The sequence below is a fragment of the Sapajus apella genome, unplaced genomic scaffold, assembly GCF_009761245.1.
Source record: "Sapajus apella isolate SASKATOON/1434 unplaced genomic scaffold, GSC_monkey_1.0 scaffold18, whole genome shotgun sequence".
Taxonomy (NCBI): domain Eukaryota; kingdom Metazoa; phylum Chordata; class Mammalia; order Primates; family Cebidae; genus Sapajus; species Sapajus apella.
The window spans coordinates 29395424-29418195 of NW_022436958.1; the positions used below are offsets into that span (position 1 = coordinate 29395424).

The 22772-nt window shown below is 34.0% G+C and overlaps 1 protein-coding gene across 3 annotated transcripts in view; it reads right to left on the reverse strand.

Annotated features, from left to right (window-relative positions):
* Nucleotides 1-22772, reverse strand: part of SCN1A (sodium voltage-gated channel alpha subunit 1) — a 125483-nt gene that overhangs the window by 43717 nt on the left and 58994 nt on the right. The window contains exons 3-14 of one of the 3 annotated variants that reach the window (XM_032286609.1): nucleotides 18487-18605; nucleotides 16234-16323; nucleotides 14485-14613; nucleotides 12859-12950; nucleotides 11733-12002; nucleotides 8091-8154; nucleotides 6829-6970; nucleotides 5971-6177; nucleotides 4205-4489; nucleotides 2824-3204; nucleotides 1436-1568; nucleotides 395-633 (exon numbers count right to left, since the gene is read on the reverse strand). In XM_032286609.1, the coding sequence (XP_032142500.1) occupies nucleotides 395-633; nucleotides 1436-1568; nucleotides 2824-3204; nucleotides 4205-4489; nucleotides 5971-6177; nucleotides 6829-6970; nucleotides 8091-8154; nucleotides 11733-12002; nucleotides 12859-12950; nucleotides 14485-14613; nucleotides 16234-16323; nucleotides 18487-18605 (2151 nt within the window). The remainder of the gene's footprint in view (nucleotides 1-394; nucleotides 634-1435; nucleotides 1569-2823; nucleotides 3205-4204; nucleotides 4490-5970; nucleotides 6178-6828; nucleotides 6971-8090; nucleotides 8155-11732; nucleotides 12003-12858; nucleotides 12951-14484; nucleotides 14614-16233; nucleotides 16324-18486; nucleotides 18606-22772) is intronic. The other 2 variants (XM_032286611.1, XM_032286610.1) reach the window with 2 other exon arrangements.

Here is a 22772-nt window from a genome sequence, read left to right on the forward strand (position 1 = left end):
TTTGAGTTGTTAAATTATTTCTTGCAATGATGTTGACTAAGAAGGATAAAAGAGATTCACAAGTTTATTTTAGCCTTCTACAGTAAGAGAGATTATAATAACTCAAAAAGTATGTTCTTAAACAGTGAGCTACTTCTGGATCTTGAAAAAGTTACAAATATTGCTGTTGACTTTTCAAGTAGTACTGTAGGCCTATGCCTTTCTCAGTTTTTGTGAGCACATTAAGGGTCATTATTTTTGGCAAAAAGTAGAGTATAGCCAGCTAAATATAATTCCCATTTTGCAGGGGCCAGGAAGCATGAAAGATGGTTGAAAGGCTGCTATACACAATTAAATGTAGTTTCTCAAGCAGAAAATTTGAAGACTAAACACATTTACCTTCCAATATGCTTACCAAGTTTCCTACTGTAAGCACATTGTTGAAATGGTCCGTCATTGGATAGTGCTCCATGGCCATGAAAAGAGTGTTTAAGACAATACAAATGGTGATGGCCAGGTCAACAAATGGATCCATCACAACCAGGTTGACAACATGCTTCACTTTTAACCAATATGGAGAACAGTCCCAGATTAAGAATATGTTGGAAAATTTATACCAGCAGGGTGGGCATTTCTGCCTTGATTCTTCAAGTTCTAGATTAAAAAAAAAAAAAGAACCACCAAAAGATGTGTTTTATACACAAGACATTTATTTTATATCCACTAAACTTACTTTCAGTAATCAGCACTTTTTTGTTATGGAGTCAACATTTTTTGTACTTGTTAAAAAAATTACAGAATTTACTCTAAACCTCCTAAGGATATTTCATCAGACACACACATAGAACACAGGTAACAATGGCTAGTTTTTTGTCTTATGCACTGATACTGTGGCTCAGCGCTTAGCCTCCGGTTAAGTGAGTGCTCTTTCACGGGAAGTCTCCATGGGAACATGGTTTAGGGTAGTGTAGATATTGTGCACAACCCTATGTGAATGACTCAACACTGTCAACCTCAGGCTATGAGAGTTAGGATAGGGATTGATGAGACCCAAGAATCATCTTTTCAATTTGTTTTTATTTTGTGAAAACAACCTGCTCTTCCTCTACAATCTTGAGAGTACTTAGAATGAGGCTGAAAAGGGCAGTACTACTGAAGTCTTAAACTAATGGAACAAAAAGAGGGTCACTATGACTAAAGAAATGCTTTATTCTGCATTTTCAAAGAGATGTCACACAGTTAGGAAATCATTCTTAGTCCCAATACTACTGAGTTTAAAATAAATTGTTAAGGCTTCTAGAATACATGAGTACATACAGCAAATAACAGCTCTTGAATTAGACCTATTGTTTTCTTATTAGATGCACTATTCCAAACTCACAAATATGTTTGTTTGAAATGAGACGATGTAAGTTTAGTAAAAATAATTGAAACGGAAATGGAACTTGTCACCAACCTTCTACTGTATTTGTTAGAATGCTGGCTATGCTCATTGCTCGTTGTCTTTGGGAAGGATCTTCTAGAAAGTCCATGGAAACATGGAAAGAACTTGACCTTCTCTTTCTCATTTCAGTTTCAGTGGTTGTTCCCTGTACAAAAAAAATGCTAATTCATTAAATGATTAACTTGAGCAATATGACAAGCAAGCAACCAAATGGTGACACAGTGAATTTCATGAAACACATGCATCATGCACTTTCATATTCAATTGGTGATGGCAGATATTTCTGACTTATTGTATCATTAGCCTGGGATGTTCAAACTGTTAACCATTTAGTCATACAGCAAAAGCCGAGATTTTAATCCCCTGATTGCATAATTTTTTTAAATATGAAATAATTTTAATAGAGTTGATGAAACTCTTGAGAGACATATTTAACAATTATTACCCTTATTTCTGAACTAATAGTAAAAACCTAATAATTTAAAAGTCATATACGTGATCAAGGCACTTGATTTTTGAGAAGGTAGCCATTTAATTTTGAAAAAGTATCAATGATTATGAAACACTTAGCTGCCATCTCATTTTCTGGACACAAGATGCAGATGGTCATTGACAACACAAACTCTATGTTAAAAGGAACACACACATGCTGCATGGACAACAGTTTCATCCAGGGTACCAAAGCAATAAGTCATCTAATTCTGACTTAGTCATGCCTCTTCATGCTGATATATTTCCAAGTGAGTAAACAGTCTAAGAAGAGGCAGCATCTGTTTAGAATTCCTCATCTGGGTATACATTCACAAATACATAACATACCTTTGTACACAGACAATTATTTTATCTGTCTGTATTAATAATATATTTGTGTCTCTTCATTTAGATTAATTTTGAGAAGACCTATATCAGCATTTTTAGTAAGAAAAATATGAATACTAGGAGTATTAAGGTAACAATGATGCTATCTACTTATGCACAGTGTTTTTGAACATCTAAACTAAGGCAGAGATATATTGAAGAATCCATTGGAAAGATTTATTATACACCCTTGACACTTAAACATAGGATCATTCATTTACTTTTATACCAGAGCCTTAGGGGATGTTCTGCTATCTAAATTCAGTGTGGGTATATAGCAAATCATCCAACGGGAGGCAGTAATTATTGTGTCTAATTAATCCTTAGAACTTTTAAAAAGTAAATGCATTCAGGTTTGTGCAGGAGACTGTTAAGGTTTTATTAAGTTTTAGTTGGTTAGTCTATTAAATATATTACAAGATGCAGGTGCATTCACAGCGTGACCAACCAGGGATCATTCTCAAGATTGCCGTTCTGTAGAAACACTGGCTGGTGCAGCAATAATGGGCCAGCCATGCCTGAACTATTTAAAACTTCCTTACATTGTCATCAGTAGCTGGCTTATCTATTATCACCTCTGGCAGAAGCTGTCCAACAGGCGATGTAGGAACTGAAGGTCCACCAACCAAGGAAACCACACCATTGCAATCCACAGTGCTGTGCATCTTCCCATTCGCTGGAAACACTGCCAGCATCCGGGATGACCTACTGGTCTGACTCAGGTTGCTGTTGCGTCGCTCTCCATGTCGTCGGGGCACAAACAAGGAATCTCTACGGCTCTCGTTATCCTCAAAGGTACTGTGCTCATCATCTGCAAAGTCATTCTCAGATCCCACATCCTTTGCTCGTCCCCTAAAGCTGAAAAGGCTTGTTCTACTATTTCGCCTTGGTGAAAATAGGGAGCCGCGGATGCTCAGCAAAGACTAGGAGTTTGAAACAACAGAAAAATAAAGTCATATTAATATGGCCCTTTGGATGTAATTTCATTTTGCAAGATTAAGTGGAAGGAGATTTCAGCATTCATAACAGAATATGACTCATTCCTTTTGGTTATCATTATCATTTTATGTGTGTTTACATTAAATTAAAATAGCTTTACAAAAGAAGGTTTCTCTCCCTTAAGATTAAAGAATAAGGAGATAGATTGCAACCTTAACATATTGAAAACACACACACACACACACACACACACACACACCCAAACCCTGTGAACCACCATTTGTTAAGTTCAAAGGGAAACATCCTCAGTATATGGCAGTGGATGTGGTAAACATTCAGTGAACACTGGCAGCATGACCTTAACAAGGCCACTTTGGTTTTCATTGATCTTTTCTTTCAAAAACTTTCAACACTCCTCACGATTTATTTTAGTACACCTTTCTAAAATCGCTTTAATTATTATTTCTGTTTCACCTATGAGGCATTGTATTGTTGGAACTTGAAGTTCGGACTTCTGAAATCAGAGTGATATGCCTTTCTATCAAGTATACCTGACTAATATTTTCAGAAGCATGCATGATAACTTATGAAGAAGTTAGGAGGAAAAACAACACAAAACCATAAAATAGCCAAAGGGCATTTCTGATTAGCTATCCCCAGTTCCACATTTATTTTCTTGAAAGTGCTGAGGATCAGAAAGATTAAATGTCATCAGTTATAGACAAATATCAGCAGACAGTCTCAGAATGAAAATCCAGGTCTCCTGATTGTCAACTTGATGTTATCTTAACTACGCCTAGCTGTAGATTTTACATATCTGTGGAGTAAAATTTTCACATAACTATGTGGAGATGGGATAAGTTCAAATATAATACGACAGTGGTCGATTCAGTTGATAAAAATTCCTAAGTCTATTTTAACTCTCCCTCTCTCTCCCATGTTTTAATTTTCATCCATACATCAGTAAACTCAGCAGTGCCATACCTGATGTGGGGAAGAGTACCTCTTTTCATATGTCAATCTGTTCCCTTCAATGGAGAAGCGAAATCCTTTCCTCCTGATGCTGTCCTCAGATTCAGATTTATGGAATTCATCCTCATCTTTCTCTTCCCCACCAGACTGCTCTTTCTGTTTTCTTTTCTTCCTCCGATTTCTCCTTTCCTTGGCACTCTTGGAACTCAACTTAGAGGCTCCTGATGAGCTGTCTGAGAGCCTGCCTGCTGCACTGGGCTCCCTGGAATGTTCTGAGGCAGTTGCAGTCACTGCTTGCTACATTTAAGAGAAATAGTTTTAGCATAACACCTGAAAAAACTGTATCCTTCTTTAAAATGGCTGAAGTGTTTGCATGACATTTAAAAAATATATTGAGCTGATTGAGGATCATCTCACAGAGAAGATTCTCTGGAAGTGTAAGAGGAGGTTTTTTTTTTTTTTTTTTTTTTTTCTTTTCACCTCATGAAGGCTTTCAGAGATAATTTGGTTTTCTCCATGGTAACATTTATTATGTCTGTGTTAATGCCCTCAGAACACATATTCAAAAATATCCATCAGGCATCAACAAGAACATAAATGCATTACTTGTTGGGATTTGATTTACTCTGAAAATTGGTATTTCATTAGTGTTGTTTTCTTTTCTCTGAAAAAGAAACTGGAGCATAGAAGAAAACCTAATGAGTTACCTGAAGTCATATCTTAAGGCAGGGGAATGGGATAAGAATCTGACGTACTTTCTCTAGTTATTGAAATTGGATTGTCCAATACCCTCAAGATATTGTTAATCCAATTTATGGTCAGTTATAATAAAATCCCTTTCTGACCCATCCACAATATCCAGAAGAATGGAAGAGGGAGAATCAACAGTTTCTGCTGAGCCAGATAAGACATCCACTTCTCCAAAAACTGTTCCCACCATCTTCGAACTCAGTACTGGTTCTTAAGGGCCACATGGACATGGAATAGAACAATGTTTTTTGATTATAGATTGTACTGACACTAAGTTGATACTTTTTTATTATTATCATTGTTCCCAGGGTAACCTCAATAAATTAATTACTCTTGCATGTAAATTAATATTTCTGAGACAGCTTTCTTCTTTAGTAAAGGCAATAAGTTTGCATGCTAAACCGAAAGATGAGAGTGCTAGGAGATGCATTTTATGATTTATCACACTGCAAGGACTAACACTTCACTATAAAAATAAGTAATCCCTTTTAGATGAGTGATCTCTGTAAGACTGGTGACATTCATATATCTATTGGATGCTGCTATATCAGAGACCATTATATTATTTTATCGCTTCCTTATAAAGGTAATAAAGCAACCACATTAAAAGCCAACATATTTTTAGGTAAAGACAAAAGAGACTATGTTTAAGAACTAGAGGAGCAACTTTTTATATGGTAACCAATGATTTCTTGTTCTAAGAAAAGAGAATTTCCTCCCAATGCCAGTCTACTCATTCAATAAATGTCTCTCACTTGAAAACACCCCAAAATAACATTTTCCCATTACTTAGAGAATCTTCCAATGATTAAAATAACATGAGAGAGTTCTATTGTGGTTAATATTACATACATCTTAAAATAAATTAACAAAATATTTAAACTAAATAAGTAGATTATCAAAACATAGAAATCTTTACTAATTCCTCGTATCATGACCTGCCCTTAGGTATTCACTTTCTCTTCAATATTTTTGTAATAATCAGAACAACAATAAAAGCACAGTGCCATGAGACAGGGCAACTTTACCTGAGCTGCCTCCTGTTGCTTTTTAAGCTGTTCAATCATCTGCTGAAATTCAGCCTCTTTCTGTTCAGCTTCTTCCAAGGTGGCCTGATTCTGCTCCTCATAGGCCATGGCCACCACAGCCAGGATCAGGTTTATTAGGTAGAATGAGCCCAAGAAAATGACCAGCACAAAAAATATCATGTACGTTTTCCCAGCAGCACGTAGTGTCTGTAAACAATAATATCAGATTTATTTCTCAATATTATTTCACTAAGTGGTGGCTTTGACTTTCAGTTTACTTGTGTGTCTAGCAAAACTCAGATATAAATAGCGATTATGTTGGTCACAGCACCCTGTACTTTTTTTGATTCTTTGTTTCTTTAACTTCAGCTTTTTACTTCTCCCCTAGCTTATGCATTCACATTATGATCCCTAGGGAAGAATTCTTGTATTCACCAAGAATGAAACAGTCAGTAAAATACCATGGAGTCCTCCATTAAAGAGCTGAGCCTTTGAGGAAAGTCAAGGAAGAAACCAAAGTTATCTTTCTATGCCTGCTTCTTCATTTTCATTACCTCCCACCTGAGGGATAATATTTGAGGGGGCAGATAGGGCTGAAGGGAGAATGTGCCTTCTGTTTAGGACAATCTGTGCCTGAGAAGGGTAGAGAACAGGTTTTGAGCCAAGCAGAAATGGGAGAGAACTGCAGTCCCTGGCATCACTCTGCTCAATACGTATTATAATCAATAGGATAGAGGAACTCAAGTCTCATTTCAAGTTCTGCTCTTTCTACTCTATTATCCCGTGGTTTTATTTTCATAACTCAATTGGTTTTCTTGTATTCTTTTTCTTAGAGAATGTGACTCTTTCGTTTCTCACCAGCTGATAAAGATTTTCCCAGAAGTCCTGAGTCATTAGTCGAAACAAGGACAAAAAAGCCCAGCTGAAGGTATCAAAGCTTGTGTAGCCGTAATTGGGATTTCTACCAGCTTTCACACATATATATCCCTCTGGACATTGGCTGCAAGTGGGGCAAAAGAAAGTATTACCAGATATTCGGCTGACTTTTTACTATGATACCATGCTCTATTTATAATATGATATGATAAATAAGTAACTAATATTGTATGATAAGTAAGTAACTAATCTATTTCCCAACTTTGTGTATAGTCTTATTAGCTACTTGGTTTCATCATTAAAATATCGTACAGCATTTCTAATAATAATTTACAAAATAATTTTTCATTGATAATTTGCATTTTCAACATCTCCATTTTTACTAGTATGAAGTCTCCAGAGTTTATAGTTCAATATACTTATTTAAGAGAAACAGCATTGTTATTATTATTTACTCCTAATAAAGGAGTAAAAATAAACTCCTTTTTGGATTTTTGCTGTTATGTGCAGTGGATGTTTAATAGATATTTTTCTCCTTTTTTTTATACTTTTGTTTGACGTTCAGGGGTGCATGCATGTGCAGGTTTGTTATATAGATAAATGTGTGTAATGGGGGTTTGTTGAACAGATTATTTCATCGCCCAGGTATGAAGCCAGTACCCACCAGTTTTTTTCCTGGTCCTCTCCCTCCTCCCACATTCCACCCTCTGGTAGGCCCTATTGTCTGTTGTTCCCCTCTATGTGTCCACATGGTCTCATCATTTAGCTCCCACTTATAAGTGAGGACATGTGGTACTGTCTGGTAGTTTTCTGTTTCTGCAATAGTTAACTAAGGATAATGGCCTCTAGTTCCATCCATATTCCTGCAAAGGACATGATCTAATTATTTTTTATGGCTGTAAAGTATTCCATGGTGTACTACATTTTCTTTATCCAGCCTATCATTGATGGGCATTTAGCGTGGTTCCATGTCTTTGTTTTGTGAATAGTGCTGCAATGAACATACATGTGCATGTGTCTAAAAGCATTCTTGCTTTAAAAAACATAAATCTTGCCTAATATTTAAATAATCTCATACTTTATAAAAAACATTACATATAACAAATTAATGTCAATAAAATTAGTTGGCTGTTATCTGCAGTTTCTATAAAAAGAGAGAAAAGATGCACATGTATATATATATACGTGTGTGTGTGTGTGTGTACACACAAAGATACACAGATACACACAAATTATTGACTTACCCTGCATCAGAGCTATTTCCACATAGTAGTGCATCTAAAAAACCCTCCAGGAAATAATGATATCCTGTTTCAAAAAAGAAAGTTATATGATGAACATTTGCATTGTTAAAAACACTAAAATGAGAAGAGGAAGGTCAGGTTCTACTTTTAAGTTTATTGAGTAATTTTAAATATATAATTTATTCAAAGACACAAGCATTTATCTCTTCTCCCTCCAAATTCTAGATATTTTATCTAGATACTTTACAGTGCAAAGTATTTCTTCATTATGGTAAAGTTAGTGACAATAACAGTTACCAACATAATCTTTCAAAAGGGTATTAGCATTTGTCCACCATTCTCATGAAAAAAAATCATTCAGTAAAAATAGAGAGAAATGACAGGAATTTCTTTGTTTTCTCAAAACAGCCACATATTTCAAAATAAGAGAATAGTATATCTTCTGGTCTTCTATATTTTTAACAAATATACATTTAATAATTAAATATAATTTATATTCTCACAGAATATAGCCAACTTACAGTAAAATATGCATAAATCATATCAACAACTGCAATGAAAGAAATTTTAAAAAGTCTTAATTACTAAAGCTAAAATAATGACTCTAGGTGAACACTACATTATCTCAAAGCTGCCTGTTTCTTGCAAACTCCTTGGCTTCTTGCAACATCCAGTTCTTCTGTAACTTCTTCCTTGATATTTTCAACTTTCTTTCCACTAAATATTGACACAATTAAGAACCCCCTCACTGTGCTACCAGTAACATGTATATACTTGAATTATTCTTATAGTAACACTCCTATACTGTAATTACTTATTTACAAGCATATGTCCTAGAAAGAAAGCCTGGTTCATTAATTATTTCTATATTCATGTTTGTTTGAGACTGGATAGCCTTTCTGTAAAGTTTATTGAATGAATAAGTAAATAAAAGACAAAAAGAGAAAAACGTGAATTGTACAATCACTGCTGGATTTTGTAAGAACATATATTTTCTAGATGTCAAGTTTTCTGAGGAATTTATTCCATGCAGTGTTCCATAAAGGACACAGAACCACATAAGGAAAAATATCATTTTTATTTCTGCTATCTTGACTTCTTGAACTCAGACAGGAAAGTTGACATAGTATTTTCTAAATTTCAATTAAAATTAAACAAAGTGAAAAGATCATAAGAGTTTCTGGATGATATTTTATAGCTTTTGATATCTCATATTTATAAATGAAGTTTTTCCCATTAAATTCAATTATCTAAAAGACTTAACCTGAGGAAAATATGAATTTTCAGTTACAATATTTATCTTTAATTTAAATCGATTTAATTTTTTTATCACTTTCAAAAATGAGCCATTTTTTTATATTTGCATTTGGCTTAATATAAGAATCATAGATGTTGAGAGCTGAAAATGACCTCAGATATTATTTATTTTTTTCACTTTGCATATAGGAAAAATGCAGTCCAATAAATTTTCCCTAGAGAGAATACACCCTAAATAACCCTCCTAGTCAGTATTTTGAACTTAGATAAAACAAACAACAGATTTTGGGGAATTGGTGACTGAATTGGAACTACTGGCATCATATCAAGTGAATAAGAAACATTTGTGTATTTCTCTGACACTGTTCTTAATCCAAAGATTAACAACTAAAGATCTACAACTAAATCTAAAGATTTACAATTGTCTGCAAATTATTTATTAGAATATCACTGAATGTCATGGAACAGTTAATTTGTATCAATCCAAGGTATTTTCCAGATTTATAACTATAAGGAGACACTGATTAGTTCTTTCTTTTTTAACTATGCTGTCATTACATTAGTAAGTATCAAACCACTGGTAACTTTCTGTAATTTATTCTGTTTGTTCCACACAATCAGTCACTGAAGTTTCTTTCTTTTTTTTTTCCAAAATATTATTCATCACCTTAAAATAATAAATGTATACTATATGCAAGAACAACTAAAATCTGAGTTGTGTAGGTTTAACGCTTTTCCTTAAAAAAGACTTTTCCATTTCTTATTAATCATGTTCTAATTCTCCTTGATTTTAAAATATTACTACTGGCAGATTCTAAAATTAAAGAGAGAAAAAACTTACACACTTTTTATTGTCACTTTAGAAAGAGAAAACGTATTAGCACAATTATTATTATTACTGAGATAGAGTCTTACTCTGTCACCCATGCTGGAGTTCAGTGGCACAATCATGGCTCACTTCAGTCCTGGCCTCCCAGGTTCAAGTGATCTTCCCATCTCAGCCTCCTTACTACCTGAGACTATAGGTGCATGCCACCTCACCCAACTCATATATGTATGTGTCTATATAAAATATATACACACACATATATACATATTATATATACATTATGTTATATAATATATGTGTGTGTGTATCTATATATATATATATATTTTTTTTTTTTTGCAGAGAAGGGGTCTCACTATGTTGCCCATGCTGGTCTCAAACTCCTTGCCTCAAGTGATCTTCCAGCTTCAGCCTCTCAAAGTGCTAGGATTATAGGTGTGAGCCACTGCAGCTGACTAACATTTTCTATTACTCTCACCTGAAGTTTTATTAACTGTAATTTTCTTTTTTTTGATGTAATACTACTTTTCAAATATAAGAATAATATATACTTTTAGATATCATTTTATTTCCTTAAAGTAATAAAATAATCTATTAATCTATAACACCCTGAAGCCATTAATTATCTCCATTATTTTTCTCAGTGTTTCTGATACATAAAAGACATTGTGTAATTAATGTATAATGGCTACATTTGCATAGTACTGTAGAATTCACAAAAGGCATTCACATATTTTATCTCCTTTGATTATATCAGTTACCTCAGAAAGAATGTATAGTAACCAAAGATCCTAGGAAAATCCTTTCTAGCTGAATTATTCAGCCTTCCAAATGATGATAAAATAGAAAGTGGCATTTAGATGTCAAAACTAGAGTAATTATGAACAAAATAGTTAAATGTATGTGTAAGCCATTGATAAGGTGATTAACAAAATTCTTCTTTAAAATTAGTTCCAGAAATATAAGTAATCTATTATTTAAAATCCAGGGATAGAAATACCAAATACGATATAATTTTAAATATTGTTAAATAGTTTGAATAATTTCTTTTTTTTCTTCTTGTTTTTTTAGAGGTAATTTTCTTTTTTTTTAGAGACAGGGTTTCATTATGTTGGTCAGGCTGGTCTCGAACTCCTGACCTTGTGATCCACCTGCCTCAGCCTCCCAAAGTGCTGGGATTACAGGCCTGTGACTGGCTGATTCGGTAATTTTCTAAAAGATCACAACTTGTTATGTGTTCATTTAAAAATATTTTTCATGCATAGATGGAAGGCACATTAGCAATGAAAAGACTAAATATACATAATAGTAATTCTTTTTTGTAAGTAATTGTTTTATTTATTTTGTTAGGTTTTAATTTTTAATTTTAATTTTTGTGGGTACATGGTTGGTGTTTCTATATATGGGGTACATGAGATGTTTTGATACAGGCATGCAATGTGTAATAAGCACATCACACAAAATGGGATATCCATCTCTTCTCAAGTCTTTATCCTTTGTGTTACAAACAATTCAATTCTACTTTTTTAGGAAATGTATATAACAATAATTCTTACTTGAATCTTGAATATATGACTTCCAGTCAAACTCAAAGACAGTTTCATTTATAAGTGTGCCATTGTAATTCACAGTTATATTCTTTTCTATAGTATGTTCCTCCAGGGAAGCATTGGTGGGAGGCCATTGTATACATTTATTCCTCAGGTTGCCCATGAACAGCTGCAGCCCAATGAGAGCAAACACGCTCAGACAGAAAACAGTCAGGATCATTACATCTGAGAGCTTCTTCACAGATTGGATCAGGGCTCCCACAATGGTTTTCAGGCCTGAAAGAAAGAAGCCTATTACTGTGAAGACTTAACACATCTGAAATAATAAAAGCTTCACACAATTTTCTTGAAAACATAGATTTCATGCATAAGTCCAAAAATGTTTACAATGCTAGTGGAGAAGCAACACTTCATGGAAAGGGGAGGCACTTATGAAGATGAACTCCAGAAATGTAATGATTTAAACAATGAAATGAGGATTCATATCCCATTAGGCTGAGATAAAGTAATGGAAGGTTCATGTTCTTCATGGAGCCTATATTAAGGAAAGGGCTCTGTCTTTTTCCTTTTTGCTACTGAAACTTGCTCCACGCTTTGATTAGGGTCAGAGGTCAGTTTTATAATAAAATATCTGAATAAATATTTTAAAATTCCTATGTATAAGTAGAAAATATTTTGCTGTGAAACTGCAAGTGGTTTGCAGTAGAAATGTGCCTTAAGGTAATAAATCCTCCATGCAAACTTACACTATTCTTTATTATCTTATTCCCTTCTCTTTTGTTAGCAAAATACTTAGAAGATTTACATTGTACACACATAGTCATTAATGACTCTAATAAATAAGAAACTACAGACTGGTACATTCAAAAGGGAGCAAATTCTTGATAACGTTAACATGGGGGAAAAAAACCCATGATATTTGTAAGTGCAAATCACCCTGACCTCAAATTACAGTATCTCACATAAGACATTGTTAAACTCCAAGGTTGATAAAACTTATGTCTAAACAATAAGAATCATTTTCTTTGGAATATCTAGTCTTATGATTCCATTTTGTCAAGCAAAAAAAAAAAAAAAAAAAGATGCTGAAAAACATGATGGAGTCAGTCTCAGTGTCTAACCTAGCTCTCACCTGGAATGACTGAAATTGTCTTCAGTGCTCGAAGAACTCTGAATGTTCTCAATGCCGAGACATTGCCCAGGTCCACAAATTCTGTGACGTACCTGTAATAGGGAGTTCACACACAAACACGATAACAAGATACAAAGAAAGCACTGTAGATACAAGGAGCCTATGCTTTACTCGAATCACTTCTTACCTGGAACTACAGAAATAGTTTTCAAAGCTCTCAAGACTCTGAAAGTGCGAAGAGCTGAAAATTTGCCTAGGTTTACAAATTCTGTTACAAACCTGTAGAATTAAATCAGAGTTATTCAAGATTTTAGCAAGATTTATATTACTTGCATGGGTCTTTCATAAAGACCTTCTTGGTGATTTTAAATGATAAATATTGTAAGTGGCAAATCAGAAATTAGATTCCATCACTATGGAAAATATGTAAAATCACCCAACAGAAATTTAGGCTTGAAAAGGCAGATTGCCTTACTGCTTTTATATATGAGATAAGATTTTCCTAGTGTAACTTGGAAAGTTAGGCAAATTAAGAATAATACTTTATGACAGTCCAATAATGCCCCTATTATTATTGCCATTTTGTTCTTAAGAAATAGAAGTCCTGTATGCCTTCATTTGAGCTATGGCCAGAAAACCTGGCAAAAAATTGGCTCATTCTAATCAGATAGGAAATTAAGACCAAACATGCAGTATTTGGAGTCCTGAGTATATCAGTGCTACCTCTCCTGCCCCTATCCACTACATCACAGTTGTAAGATACCAAGAAATCAGCTCCTGAAGAAGAGATGAGGGTAAATGTTGATGGGCAGCCTCCTCCTACGCCCTACATTAACTTACTCCTGAATGGTTTTCTATTATTTTTCTGGGTCTTTTCCTGAGGAAGTTTACCATTAGAAAAAAGCACAGGGGTGCATAAACTAGGCATATTACTTAGTGGGTATGAATAGTTGATAAGGGTAAAGAGGTTTATGTTGAGACTAAAGAGATGAAGAAAGCCATAAAAGGGAAGAAGAAAAGACGGAAGGGTCAGGAGAGAAACAGAAAGAGGCAGAGAGAATGTATCCCTCTAAAGGTCTAAGAAATCAGTAATTTAACATATTAAATACATAATATTTCAAATATCTTCTTTTCTTTTCTTAGTTTGATTTGTCAGATTGTTTTGATGCTAGTAGATATTTTTTATTATTCTACCAGACCACAAAAGAAGCTGTGTGTAATATAAGCAAGGTCATTGCAAATTTGTGTAGCCAATAAAACTGTTTTGTGGTTGAATTTTAAAATTTATTTTCACAGATGTATTACAAATATGCTTGTGTTTTGATATTAGAATGTATATGTTCATATGTGATTGTGTGTGTGTGTATGTGTGTGTGTAAGAGTGGCATATATGAAATTCTCTGACAGATGCTGTGTGTGAAAATTGTAGTTTTCAACTACTGCAAAGATTTCATGCCATGGTGAAATTCCACTTAGACCTTTATTGTGCTACATTGAAATCCAGAGTTTGAATGGATAAATCACACCAAAATATTCCACAAGTAAAGCAAGCCTATTTTTAAAAGCATAAGCACTGATAGAAAACCAGACGATGTTCTCTCTTAAAGTTTCAAAAAAGGCACTTACGCAAATGTAATGACAGTGAAATCAAGCCAGTTCCATGGATCCCGAAGGAAAGTAAAATCCTCTAAACAGAATCCCCTTGCAATAATTTTTATAAGTGATTCAAAAGTATATATTCCTGTGAAGGTGTATCTGAAAACAAACATCCAAAAAATTTGATAAAGTTACAGTGTTTTTTTATAGCATACCAATTTCTTATCACTCCATCAGTGGAATAGATGAATATTAAAAAAGAAAACTAAGCAGATGGATTTTATTTTCATACAAACAAAATGTAGCCCTAAATTTAAATTCAACTTCCTAATACACAAAGAGTTGTTTTATAAAGTGTCTTAAGAGTACTGTGAGAAATATAAGGTGCATGAAATCTATCTAGCTATTGTCTGAAATGTCTTGGTATTTACATAAATAAACAAAATCTCCTGAGAAATATTTAGTATGTTTACATGATAGAATAGCCAATAAATAATATTGCAGAGGCATGAAATGATTTTCTTTTAGGGAAAAAAAATCTCATCAATTTTAATGGTGTTCTAAGAATGAGAGAAAATTGACAAATTAGCATGTCTTATGTCTTCTTTTTCTCCAAGATAGTTAAGCTTACTTGGAATAAGGACTCCTTTAAAGTCAAAGTAAATAATTCTAGGGTTATAAGAAGTAAAAATTTAATTTAGAATAAAATTCTTATGATAATTCAGAAACTTACATATTTCCAAAGTTTAAATCTTCTCAGAAATTGGGATGTGAGAGTGAGATAAAATCACAGAAACTAGGGTGACTGAAAACCTGTGGGGCCTCCTATATTAACTTCAATGTTTTACAATTTTTTTGTATATAAAATTTATTATTTTCTTCAGAATGTCAGTTTTCTTCTTGGCCTCAGCCTATAAGAAAGGAGACACTCTTGGAAATAGGTTGGTGCAAATGTTACCTTCAATTGAAGGTAATGGCAAAAACCGCAATTATGTTCACACCAACCTAATCCTTACTTCTGTAGCTGTTACGGGTCGGGTCAGCAGCTGTGTAGTAACAGGCATTACAAATGGGAAGTGTGGGCAGGTGAGCAGCTATGGGTAGAGTAGCCCAGCTGCAGTTATCACAAATCTGGCCTCTCTGCCTTGAAGGAATCCCCAGAACAGAGAGGCCGTCAATATAGTTAGCAATGCTTCTGGTTTCTGAAAGCTCTACAAAAAATTCATTTCTGTTAGTTTAGTCTTCAGTCTACTGAATTTTCAAGTTCGACAATCCTGAAACTTTGGATTATTTTTCAACTTGTTGGTGACCACACTTGGAACTGATATTGGCCTGACATGAATTGGATGTGCCTGATGGAAATGAAAACTTTGTGAGGTTCAATATTGTCTTTACATGGCATTTGTAACTAATGCTTTTTGATTCTTGACTCAATGAATTTATCTGGAGTTTAACTGGAACCAAGGTCTATCACATTGGCTCTTTTCTGCAATTGCTATGACCACATTTGTTTTGGCTACTGTAGATTTTAAAGGAAAAGGGGTAAATGTCCAAGAGTAGTGGTATTCTGTTGAAGACCAGGTACAGGCGAAAGAGAGATGTAATCAGATTTAATGCCAGTAGGCGGGGGGACCAATGAGCATTGTCCTCTTGCTGCATAACTTTGTCTAGAAATGGCTTTAATAAAATGCTTTTCAGTTTTATTTTGAGAATACTTGAAGGCACAGTTTCAAAATCTCAAATGTATATCTGTTATTAAAAAATGTAAGTTGAACTTACTCTACATTCTTTGTCCAATCAGGAGGGCTACTCATTGTCATAAACACACAGTTTGTCAAAATAGTGCACATAATTAGCATGCTGAATAATGTAGGTTATTGTTAAGGAACACACAAAAGAAAATCCAAATCCAAGTGTTATATTACAAGAAGCTAACATTGAAAAGCTTAGCCAAAACTCAGGGATAAATGCACTGTGAGCAAGTCATCTAATCTCTTTATATTTCAATTTTGTCCATGTGTAAAATGTGGGTAATATCAGTATATGGTGTTGTTTTTACAACAATTATTAAATCAAGATATTCAACTCATAGAGAACTTCAGTAAGAAGACTATTTTTGTGTCACCTGGAGTTGCATAGTTTTTCAGCAGAAAGTATTGACGTGAACTCATTCAGGTGAATAAACTAGTAAATTGTGGAGGAAGGGCACTTATCTGCAATATTGTAATTTCTTAAACACATCTTATCCAACATAGTTCAATGCATGAAAAAAAATTGTAGTATAAGCACCGTAATGCTAATTGTTGGGTTGCTCTATTTTGACTGAATTTATACAAGTACAGCAACATTGGCTAACATTAAAAGTGAATATGCTTGAAGGTTAGCACTTAACATGATGGAAATGTAATTCAAATTCAACATAGCAAAGTGATGTTGGCCAAGTGACTCAACCTCTCTGTGCTATTGCCTTGTATCTCTTCCTACTTCTCTGTAATGAAGCTAAAAATGTGGTCATTTTGTCATGTAATCATTCTGACATGAAGACTACATGAGTTAATATATTGGAAATGCTTGGAACAGTATCTGTAAGTGAATAAATATACTCTAAGTGGTACCTAAAACAAATGAACAGGCATAACAGAATTATATAGCTGAAAGGGAACTTAAAAAACAATTAGTTTTATCACTATATTTTTAGAATCAGAGAAATAAGGCCTAACTAAGCTGTAGAGGAATTAGATAAAGGGCCCAGGCCTAGAATATACGTTTTCTGCATTAATATCCAATACTTGCTCCACTGTAGTTTACGGCCAAAACAAAAATTTTCCATAGCTGTAAAAGAAAGTTTTCATCAAATGACCACATGATGGCACTAGGAATACAAACTGGGATAAGGAAACTTCCATAAGGGTAAAAACCCTCATCATATGATTTTTATGTTTCAAATCTTGTAATTTTAGTAATAGCATATTTATATCACTAAGAAATTTCTTGCTATCACCTTAAAATTAGAATGGTCTTTTAAATTTTAGAATCCTTTAAAAAAAGTAGTATGAGCTTATGATAATTATAATGGTATTTTTATATCTCTTATTGCCAAAGCTATCAAACAAGATGCAATTAGAAATGAATTGTTTTATCAAATTGATCAACAAATGAATTAATTGTGGAGTCCTTTTTAACACCAGTGGAATCATGAAGCCAAATCCCTTAAGACCATTTGGAAATATATGCCAACTTCTTTTATTAACTTCCAGAGTCTTTACTAAGCAATCGGTTTTGCATGGCAGCATCATACCTCATGACTTGAATTTGAAATTCAGCCAATATTCCAGTACTTCCTTTACAACAACCATCAGGAAATTTCAAGAATTACTAAGTACTGGCCAAAGTCTCCTGACATTCTCTGACAGAAAATATGCTTAAGGGTTTATTCAAAGATACATTGAAGTGTTCTTTATCATAACTATGGATGAACTCAGGTATGGAGGTAGATTTTTCTGTTATTATAACACTGTTTGCTGCAAATTCATCACCATCACAAATTTTGTATAAAGATGGTAAAGGTAAATATGGCTATCTTACTCTAGATTTGTAGGATTTTATATATATAAATATTTTTAGAAAGATAACAAAATTACATAAATCCATATATGTGTGTGTGTGTGTGTGTGTGTGTGTGTATACACACTCTTTAACTGTATATATATTTATATAGTTAACTATATATATATATAGTTAACTCTCTATATATATAAAGTGTATATATATATATAAAGTGTATATATATATATGTATAGTTAACTATATATATATATATATATATACACACATATAGTTAAAGAGTGTGTATTTCAGTAATGTCTATGTGATTAATCAACTTTAAGAATAAGGCTTATGTGACAAAGATGCAAAATGAGAGTGATGAAAACCATAGAATATGGAAATTTCCTAACTTAATTTTACATTTAGCTACAAAATACTTACAGATTATGTGCAAACAGTTAATATTAATCACTTGAAAAAGGATATGAATGTACCAAAATCTTAATAGCTATTTTCCTAAGAGGATTGAAGGGAGTTAAAATGTACAGGGCAGAGGTGGCACTGAACCGGAAGATGGCCTTCCCTTTATTCAATACTATAAAAGTCTGTAAGACAGGAACACAACATAGAAGTATGAAAGTATAAACTGCTTAATCTCTATTATCTACTTTCTGTTACTTGCCATAATAAATTATTCTAAAGTTAAATGAGAAACCAGCACAATCACAATTTCTAATGTGCACCGTGAAAACAAACTGTCACTGGAGCTCTTCTTAATTATAGAGGAAATCCAATGATACCACTTACCTTTTACCTGATACTTACCCTTATTTTTATTGTACATAAGACATTTAGCCAAGAGAAGTCATTTATTTTCTGGATATTTTAAATGTCTGAGTTAAATGAAAGTCTTAATTGGGTGCACATTTCATTTCATTCCAAAAAACTGAAGGCACTACATTCTTTTTACAGTGATTTCAGCTTTCCCAATTCACATATCTTGAAAATTAATCATTCAGTAGAACTGATACTATTTTTGAAGTAAAGATTGTTTTTACCATCTATTCTCATAAAATAAACATTATCACTCTCTTCATAATAGAAAATAAAAACAGCCACCATCAAACCAACTCTTGAGTTAGATGGATGGAATCCAACAATTGATTTCTAGAGGCCAAGTTCCCTGGAGAGTATCCGTTGACCAGGAGTGCTAAATTCTGTACTGGGATTTCTGAGTTAGCTGACATATTGAATTCTAATCCCAATTGACTTCCTATTTTATGCAGTGCTTGCTTATCCCAGAGGAAAAGCTCAAAGCCCCTGAAGAATCCAGGATCCATGAATGCGAATGAAATTCCTTCCAAAAATTCGACTTATTTGAGTTCAATTGGCAGTGGGCAGACAAAAAATTAAAGCAGCAACATGCAAACATGTAAAAAACACCCTGACTCAGTGTTTCCCAAGGCGTTTACTTACATTTAGACAGAGCCAGGGAGAAAGCTTTTTTCTCTGTGAAGAACATATCTGGGCAAGGAAATTTTAAGCTTCTTCATTTTAAATTCACCCATTCTTCAAAAGCTCTCTTTTTTAAGCCTTAGGGTGCATATCTGCACAGATCATGTTATGATATAGCAAGCATTAACTTTATGTTTATTTTCTACTAAGAATCTTCAATAATAATTTATTGTCTATAGTTAGTCTTAGGTCATTAACAGATTTCTACTTTCAGGATTTTCTAAATTCAAGTAAAGCAACCCCACCCTACCCCTCCTTCGATAAATATTTATGAAGTTGCTGTTTGAAAATTAAGCACTTTCCATCTGGCATGGGTAGAAGTGTCCTAAATTGGCTGTGAAAGTGTGGTCCCCCAATCAGTGCTGGTTGCCACTCCTTCCTGGCCAGTGACAAGGTTAAGTAAACATATGGAGAATCCATGTTTAAAAATTTGTAAAGCAATTTGACCAATTAATATTGTGTCTGTGTACTTTAATAATAAAAAAAGTGGGGGTGTAGTTGTGGGCCTGTTTTTCATTTCAGTTTTCTAGAAATTAATTATTATTTCATTTTATAGAAGAATAAGGACCTCACCTTCTCAAGAGAGTTTGAGAAGCATTGCTCCAAGTCTCACCTCTGCCTGCATTCCCTCTATCCTCTTTGAAGGAGTGTGAGTTCAGAAAACAAATACAACTTTATCACAAAGTCCATTTGAAGGAAGGGAGAATTTCACCTGTACTTTAACTGGAGGAACAGTCACCTATGTCAATAATATTAGCTATATTTTTCTGATTCATTCAGGGATTCTGTCTTTGAATGCCATTGTGAAATCATCATAAAATCTGAACTGGCTTGTGTAATGCAAATGCCTTTGCTGTGGGGAATATGAACATGTAAGGACAAAGTGAGCTGGTTCAGGACTGAATATGGTCCACCTTTCAAACCTGCTGCATATGCTTCCTTTCCCCCGAAATATGCTGAGTAAAATCACTAATTTTTCTATGTAACTTCCTTCTTGCTTTTTCTTTAAAACCAGAAATTATTTTTACATGGTAAGGATTGCTAAAGACCTTGTTGAACAATAGATGCTTTAAGTTTATGTCTGTGCTGCCCAATACAGTAGAGATTAATTACTTTGTGTAGCAATTGAGTATTTGAAATATGTAAGTCCCGATTTCAAAGGCCTATGACTTAGTATAAAAAACATATAAAATATCTCAGTAATTTTCATATCAATTTTATTCCCAAATGATAATAATTCAGATATGTTGGGTTAAAAATACACTGTTAAATTATTTTCATCTGCTTTGTTTTTCTTTTAATGTGGCTCTTGGGAAATTTAAAATCATACCTGTAGCTCAGATGTATAGCTTACATTATATTTCTATTGGAAAGTGCTAGTCTAGGCCAATTCCTCTATATTATCTTCTATTAATTCAAATAGGTGAGCTACCATGATGAGCAATACACAACGAGTAGAATGTAACTGCTGGTTGGTTAAATTTATCCTTTAGCCTCAAAGTTTAAAACAGACAATTTTCAACTTGTACATGAGTTGTGCTCCAAAAATGCATTTGGAAGTCAATTGTTTGGAACTTTGAACATATATTCCCACAGGTACACATATCTTACTAGATGCATGAGTCTATCAAACTGTTAATGAAGTACAATCCTGAATTAATGGCACTGCAAAACTTTATCACTATATGTTAAGAAAGTGTTACTCTGAAAATGGCAGAGTTTTCTCATTGAAATAGCCCTGGCAGTCAGACCAGGGAAATTATCTGGCTCTAACTCCTACCCAGAAATGGTATTAACTTTTTCATAGCTCTAAGCTGCTGGCTTGGGAAGAGGGTCCAGCATGAAGGGGTGGAAGGAGAGCCATGTGGCAAGAGGAGAGATGCTTCAAAGTTTCGGGTGTAAAGAGAAACATAGATGGTCAAGAGATTCCATTAGTATAATACATAACTCTGGGGACATTTCTTATGCTGGACCAGTTCCACGGTACATAATTTTTTCCCAAGGACTTTAAAATGGTCTCACCTACTTCCCTTCGCATTTATTATAGCCTGTCAGTTCAAGCCAAGATTTTCTTCCTTTTCTGGCTCAGTGGGGGATGACAAGTTTTTGTGCAGATTTTCTACCTGACGCTGAAGAGAGCGTGCCATACTTAATATTTTTTCTCTCCTTATCTCATTCAATTTTTCCCTTTCAACCAGGGATAGTAAGACTGAGGAACAATCTGTGTCACTTGCCCACATGTGGCCCACTAAGCTTTAATATATAGCCTTCACCTAATGACAGATGTGGTTCTTAAGCCACAGATTACAAACTAAAATACCCACTGAGGCTAAGTGACAGTAGGTACCTGACAATTTTAGGCATATAAGTCATTGATGCCTGAAATGATATTCCAAGAGAAATCCTTATATAAATAATTTTATGTGTCTGTGCAATATCTTCTGATTTATAAATGCCAAAAATAATTCAAAATTATAATGTTAGTTTAATAAAACATGTCTGTTGACTCCATGCCTCATAGTCAGTTTTTAAAAATTTTTGCCATAAGCTCACACAAAAGAAAAAAATTTGTACCTAAAGTAGAGTCTGTAAAATTGCTTGTTCCTATGCTGTAGCTGGGTGGGATGAAGGAGGGTTGGGGCCAGTGGAGGAGATAACTGTGCAGAAGCTGCCTAGCTAGAAAGTGCCTAGCTAGGCTTTTGTCAGCCAAGGCTGCAGAGCCTTCAGACTCTTCTTCAGCAGAGAGAAGAAACTATAACCATAAGGAAAAGGAATAAAACCTGGAGCTGAAACATTTTTCAGCCATATGTCATCAGTATGTACATTCCCTGGATCTGCTACACTATTGTATGGTCAGTTAATTTTTTTTTTTAATTTTGGTTGGAAAGAACACATTTGAGTCTAGCTTGATTACAAGCTTGCTGTGTGAGAACTATGAGCAAATTTTTCCCCTCAATTTCTCCCGATTATACTAACACCAATCTCAGGGATTGTTTTGAGGATGAAGTGAAATAAAACATGTCAATGCCCTTTGTGAATTCTAAAATGCGAATAAAAATATAAGGATTAAAATATTTAAAATGTGCCTCTGTATTCTAACTCTTAAATATACACATATAAGAACAATTATGTTTCTCCAAGCATGGACAATTTTCGTATTGGAATTTTCAAGTTCAACATCTTTCTTCTCAAACTTCCTATCTAAGAAAACAAGGGCATCAGCTTCCTTCTGTCTGACGCCTAAACATCACACCTCC